General features: G+C 54.6%; 1 protein-coding gene across 1 annotated transcript; it reads right to left on the bottom strand.

Annotated features, from left to right (window-relative positions):
* Window positions 1-1,349: 1,349 nt before the first annotated feature.
* Window positions 1,350-5,107, bottom strand: LOC120877677 (anionic trypsin). Its single transcript, XM_040260031.1, has 5 exons — window positions 5,063-5,107; window positions 3,931-4,090; window positions 2,311-2,564; window positions 1,795-1,931; window positions 1,350-1,552 (listed from the first exon to the last, which is right to left on the bottom strand). The coding sequence occupies exons 1-5, from the start codon at window positions 5,100-5,102 to the stop codon at window positions 1,400-1,402; spliced, it is 744 nt and encodes a 247-aa protein (XP_040115965.1). The 5' UTR covers window positions 5,103-5,107; the 3' UTR covers window positions 1,350-1,399.
* Window positions 5,108-6,615: the final 1,508 nt, after the last annotated feature.

Genomic DNA, 6,615 nt, shown 5'->3' with positions numbered 1-6,615 from the left:
GAACAGGTGGGTGGGTGGGGGTATTGTGTCAAATGGAGCAGTAGTGTCCAGAGCTGGAGGTCAGAGGTACACGCGTTTTGGAAGAACCCCCAGCACTTCTGAGCCCTGGGGCACTGCAGGGGAAGGGAGGGGTGAGGAAACCCAGGCTGGAAATGCAGGCAGGGCCAGAGCGGGAAGAGCTGTGAGTCTCTGTGATGAGGAGCTTGGCTTCTACTTCGAAAGCTGTGGGGCATCAGGAAAGGTATTAACCAGAAAGCGGACAACACACAGGACCCCTCTGAGCACAGGCTTGGAAGACTGCAAGGAGGTAAGTGCCCCTTAGGAAGTGCTGCAGGCGGGGGAAGAGCTGGAGAGAGGTTGAGTAGCAGAGCTGACAGATCGCAGCTGGAGGGCCCGTGAGGCAGGGTAGAGGAAGCAGGGGTTGGGCTTGGGGGTTGGGCAAATAGAGCCCAACTCCAGATCTGTCATTTGCTGGACGACGGATGTGGGTGAACTGACAACTTTGTCTGAACCTGTTTCCTTGTCTGTATCTCTGGAATAATAAACACTGCAGAGGTAGAGGGAACTAAATGTGAAAGTGCCTATCAAGGACTCAGGAGGGTGTTCGTATCATCCCGTGGGAAGAACAGAAGGCAGGTTTCTCAGGAGTGGGAGGGAGAGAGACCCAGGGAGCTCTCATCTCCCTCAGACACATGAGCCAGCCCTGGGAAAACAGGGGCCAGCGGGGCCTCCTGCTTCCAGGGGGGAACACACGCTGGGGACACAGAGGGGACTCGGGAAAGGCCAAGGTGATTGGCAGGTGCTCCCCTAGGCCTGGGGGCCGGTGAGCGGAGGTGTGGGATCTTACAGACCACGCCTCACACGTGTGCACGTGTGTGCATGCATGCGCACACATCAGCCCTGCACGCATGACCCAGAGACAAACCAAGGCAGATGCAGCCTTTCTGGAATGAAGTTTCTCCAGGGACCCCTCCCCCGATGATATTCTCTGCCTTCCTTCTCTTTACATGTGGGCTTCCCTGGGGGCTCAGATGGTAAAGACTCTGCCTGCAATGTGGGAGACCCAGTCTCTGAGTTGGGAAGATCCCCTGGAGAAGGAAATGCTACCCACTCCAGTAATCTCACCTGGAAAATCCCATGGACAGAGGAACCTGGTGGGTTACAGTCCACGGGGTCACAGAGAGTCAGACACGACTGGGTGACTTTCACTTTTGCTGTTACACCAGTGTGCCCTGGAATACATTTGGGAAGTGGGCACATCTGTAAGGGGTAGTGCCCTGCCTGGCCTCAGGTGGGAGGGTGTTTCCCAGAGTAGGGGTGGGGGTTGATGAAGAAGGTGCACACCTGGGCAGATAGAGCAGTCACTTTATTAGCATAATGATGGCAGAGGGGCGGGGCTTTAGCTGTTGGCGGCAATGGTCTCCTGAATCCAGTCCACATAGTTGCAGACCTTGGTGTAGACCCCAGGCTTGCCCTTCTGGGCACAGCCGTAGCCCCAGGACACAATGCCCTGGAGCTCTCCGTTGCAAGCCACAGGACCGCCAGAGTCACCCTGGGGAGGAAGTGATGAGATAAGCTTTATAAACAGAGAAGAAAAGGGAACGGGAGCCACATACAGTCTGAACCTCACAAGACCCCGTTCCCATTGGCTCTGGGCCCCACACCCTTCTCACTGTCGAGAGAGGCCACAGCCGAACCTCCCTCATTTCTCCAGGGGACGGACCATCAGCCCACGGCCCTCGGCGTTCACATCCTGCCCCCAGGGAGGCTGCCACGTCTGGGCAGGCGTCTCACCTGGCAGGAATCCTTGCCTCCCTCCAGGAAGCCAGCACAGATCATGTTGTTAGTGATCTCTCCAGGGTACGAGGCTTCACAGTCGGCGTGACTCAGCAGCGGGGCCTCCAAGCATTGCAGCAGGTCCGGGTAGTTGACTTTGAGGAACAGGAAGAGATCAAGGAAAGGAAAATGTGGGTTAGGATGCGACGGGGGATGGTAACCCAGGGCTGAACCCTGAGGGCGGCCAGGAGAGGTCCCCAACGAACACTGAGTTTCAATTCCCAGCAGGCTCGCTGTGGACCCCTCTCTAAAGGTGCCAAGAGCAGAGGCCACATCTGTCCTGTCTTTTCATTCTTGGGCTCAAGTCCGGGACACTTGCCCCTCTCTGGTACCCAGCACAGAGTCCTATATATGTAGTAGGTACTTGCTGGGAATTTGTAGATTGGAAGCAAAGACTGGAACTGAGCTCAGGTGATGCTCGGTTCTGGGCAGTGTGGGTAGGTCAGAGGGTGAAGACGTGAGGGTCCCACTCACCGCCATTGCTCAGGGTGTTGCCCCAGCCGGAGATGAGGCACTCAGTGCCCGCGGAAGCACAGGCACTGGGCAGAGCCAAGGTGGACACCCGGGCATTGATGACCGCAGGCGTGGAGAGTTTGATCAGCAGGATGTCATTGTCCAGAGTCCAGCTGCTGTACTTGGGGTGGCGGATGATCTTGGACGCATCGATGAACTGCTCACCACCCTCCACGACGTCAATGTTGTTTTCTCCCAGCCTCACCTGGATGCGGCTGTTGAGGGCAAGCACAGTTAAGGCCTTTTTGTCCCCTAGGGGTTCTCCCTGCTTGCAGGTGAGGCTGTAGGAATGTCAAGAGCCATAGAGCGGTGGTAGGTCAGTGCAGGTGTGAGACAACAACCTCCGTGCTTCAGGGGGCCTGGCAGTGGAGAAGGGATGTGGTGAAGGGGTCCAGCTAGGGGCCATCTGCTTTTCCAGCCGCCTTTCCCACACCCCTCATGCATTTACTGCCCAGTTCCCTGGGTGCAAATGCACCATTTCAACTTCCCCAGGCATCCTTCCACCTCTGCAACCTTGCAAGCTACGTGCAGTCACTTTTGCTCCCTCCTTTCATGATCTGGAAAGGGCCACCATCCTGTGTGATCTGATTTGTCTGTCTGTCCATCCTAAGTCTTTCACTTGTGTCCTACTCTGTGACCTCATGGACTGTAGCCCTCCAGTCTCCTCTGTCCATGGGATACTCCAGGCAAGAATACTAAAGTGGGCTGCCATGCCTTCTTCCAGGAGATCTTTCCCACCCAGGGATCAAACCTGCGTCTCTTACATCTGCACTGGCAGGTGGGTTCTTTACCACTAGCACTATCTGTGATCTAATACAGCACTTCTCAAAGAACAGCCACAGGACCTGCACCATCAGTCACCTGGGAACGAGTTAGCAACTCAGATTCTCTCTTCTGCCCAGACCCTTGCATCAGGGTTTCTGCATCCGAAACCCTTGAGGAGGGACCCAGCAACATGTGTTGCAACAGGCCCTCCAGGCGATTATTACGAGCATTCAGGTTGGAGAACTCTTGCTTTTGGCAGTGATTCTCAGTTCTGCCCGAAGTGTAGAATCGCCAGAGGCAGAGAGTGTTGAGAACTCACCAATATTCAAACTCGTCCTAAGAATTCTGAGTTAAATGGGAACTAGGAATCATAATAATTTTTTTAAACAACAACCAAAAAATATCTTACAAGGTTTTAACATGTAGCCAACTGACAAAGATTATTTGAGTGAGGTCTTTCCCCGCTTTTCCCACTGGCTATTCCCACCTTCAAAATAGTCTGTGCCTACTTTTTATGGGACTTTCCAGATGGCACCAGTGGTAAAGAACCTGTGCCAGCCAATGCATAACACCCCGGGTTTGACCCCTGGATCGGGAATATCCCCTGGAGGAAGGCATGGCAACCCACTCCAGTATTCTTGCTTGGAGAATCCCATGGACAGATGAGCCTGGCAGGTGTCCCTCTTCACCCACAGCTCCTGCCGAGTCAGCTGCCGTTGCCCACTTCTTCTCTTCCCCATCATAATTCTGGACGGACCCCAGCTCTTCCAGAGGGCCCTGGGCAGTGGGCTTAGTCCTCAGGGGCCCAGCACTTACTACTGGTAGCAGTGAGCCGCGGACACCACCCACTGGTCACTGATGAGGGAGCCTCCGCAGAAGTGGTAGCCAGCATTCAGGGACACCTGGTAAGGGACGGAATTCTCCGCGCAGGTGTAGCCCCCGACGATCTTGTCATCGTCGTCCGAGGGGAAAGCCACTTGAGTGGAAACAGGGGAGGAGAGACCGATTCAGCAGGAGGGTGGAGCCCCGAGCCCTGTGGCTGGACCTTGCTAATTAGGATTCCTGACCGAGCACAGGGAGGGGAGGAAGGCCACCAGGGAGCATCCCTGGCTGGTCTCACAGGGGTTAGTTCTCCCGAGTCGCTGTGTGTCTGCAGGGCACAGAGCTAGGGATCCTGCAGGGGCTCCAGCTCACACTTCCACTGGGGGCACCAGGGCAAGGACAGGGCACCCCCCTCATGGTGCACTCAGCATCGTAGGGCCTGAATGAGGTTATCTCACCCACTGGCTGCTTCTCTCCCTTTTGTTCATCACCAGTCTACTCCCCGCTACAGTTTTGGCCCGTTTGTCACGACGGGTTGGCCTCACTAGGGAGACGTGGCTGCAAAGCCTTGGCTTTGCTGTACCAGCCTCCTCCCATAGCTCACACCTGAGCAGGGAGCCCAGGCACCCTTTGCGCAGGATAAAGGTGGTTACTGTTATTGGCCAATAGAACAGTGATTTGCAGCTGTGGCTATACATCCGGGAATCTTAAAACTACTCAGCAAGCTTAAAAAGTCAGTGCATGGGTCACACTCCCAGGCCAATAAACAGGACTCCGCCGTGAGTCACCTTCTGTCTCCCCAGGAGCATCTGAGGCTAGGAACAGTTTGAGTGGAGTTACCTACGGTTGTCACGGCCAAGCCTTAAGGCCTGGCTCATTTCACAGACCGTCTCCACCTGGTTTGCCTTTCTCGCCTCTCCCAACAAAGCCCTGAAATGGATGGGAGTGGAACTGAGCAGAAGGTGAGAGAGTGAAGGTTAAAGAGAGCCCCAGAGTGGGAAGGAGGGGTGCTGGCCAGGGAGGGAAGAAGACACACAAGTAGAACAGGAGAGGCCGGAGGAATGGTGAAGCGTGTATTTCTGCCAGGAGAGGGCTAGTGGAACCCGAAGCGATGCGTGGGACTCACCAGCAGCTCCCACAAAGGCAAGGATCAGCAGGGGATGCATGGTGGAGAAGTGTGCTTGAGTGGCTGGTGGCGAGCCTTTATACCTCCCGAGGAGAGGGAGGGGGTGGAGGGGGACCACCCCTCCCAGGACAAACACACCTGCAGCTTCCCCTGTCCTGGACTCTTGCATCAGTTCTGCGGTGTTTGGCCACTCCGTGGATTCATGACTTCTGGGTGATAAGGAAACTTACTTTCTGAGGACACAGAGGAAGACTAGCTGGCTCTCAGGAGAATATTCTGGGGTGAGGAACACAGGGGAAGCCAAGACCCTGCTTCCCACAGCTGAGCCTTCTTAAACCGAGCAGATGATGGAATGAGGAGGAAGGGAAGGCAGAATGACCCGGGACCCTGGGGATCCTCTGACCTCATGGAGATTTACTCAACTTACTTTAAGGAAGGGCGGATATTAGTAGCAAACTTGGCCGCTTGGTATCCTGAAGTCCCATGAGAGGAAAGAAGTCTTGCCTATGTCATACCTGTACACAAAAAGACCCTGGTGAAGTCTAAACTAAGGGGTCAGAAGGTCAAAGCCCAAGCCTTAGGGAACCAGGACCCCAACACCAAGAAGTGATGGAATGGGAGAGGCAGAGTTTCTTGTGAGTCTGGGCCTTCAAGCTGGCTCTCCCTCCTACCAGAGCTTGAGGGACTGGGTCAGGGAGGCATTCGGAGGGAGGAGAGGCCAAGGATTAAGTAGGCGTTTACCTGATGCTCTGAGGTCACAAGAGACCGGTGCCGTATTCCTCCTCTTCCTCGCTGTCAGGACGCTTGTCTTTCTGATCGCTCACGTAGCCTTGGCTTCTTTTTAAGCAGCCTCCTGGTCACCCTGGGAGCCTGCACTAACGGTTTGAAAATTGCCCCCACCTGCTAGGAGCTGACAGCCTGAGCCAGAATTGTATGTTCCGGATCAGATTTTAGAAAAAAGGTTTCAACAATGGTAAATCTCGGTCCTTATCAGAGAATCAGCAGTAGGTAGAGAAACTGGCGCACGATAAAGGCTGAGAAGGTGTGCGCATGCGCTCAGTCGATCCGCCTCTGCAGCCTCGTAGACTGGAACCCACCAGGCTCCTCTGTCCCTGAAACTGAGTGATTAAAAACAACGTTGAAGGTGGGGGGCGGGGATTCTGGAATTTTCTTTTTCTTTTTTTTTTTGATGCTTGTCAAGACACAATCTTGTAATTTACTGAGGCACCACTTGGCCAGGCGGGTATAGAGATGTAACTAGAGTCTGTGCTGGAACCTAACCTTGTGAGCCAGGTTGACAAGCCTTCCCATGAAGAGGCTTCTCCTGCTCTCCTCCTCTGAGCTCGGGGTTCCTGATGGGCAGGAGTGGGCAGAGTCTATATAGATACTCTCAGAAAGGTAAAAATGAGTGAATGTTCTGAAGGTGGTGAACAAAGTCAGAAAAGCTCAGAAGTCTGGTGGCAAGACAGCAAGTAGGCTGGAAGGACAGAGTAAATGGAAATAGAGTGAACAGGGAGAAATGGGGGGGTGGGGCGGGCTCTTGGGTGGAGAGA

Source organism: Oryx dammah, unplaced genomic scaffold (assembly GCF_014754425.2).
Source record: "Oryx dammah isolate SB20612 unplaced genomic scaffold, SCBI_Odam_1.1 HiC_scaffold_18, whole genome shotgun sequence".
Lineage (NCBI taxonomy): Eukaryota > Metazoa > Chordata > Mammalia > Artiodactyla > Bovidae > Oryx > Oryx dammah.
This window is presented reverse-complemented; position numbering and strand designations above follow the sequence as displayed.

Excerpts from the sequence above, each read along its gene's own strand:
- LOC120877677 (XM_040260031.1), bottom strand. The coding sequence starts at position 5,102 with ATGCATCCCCTGCTGATCCTTGCCTTTGTGGGAGCTGCTG. Across the intron at positions 2,565-3,930 it reads GCGGCTCACTGCTACCAGTA|CCGCATCCAGGTGAGGCTGG; the intron begins GTAAGTGCTGGG and ends TGCCCTCAACAG. Across the intron at positions 1,553-1,794 it reads GAGGCAAGGATTCCTGCCAG|GGTGACTCTGGCGGTCCTGT; the intron begins GTGAGACGCCTG and ends CTTCCTCCCCAG.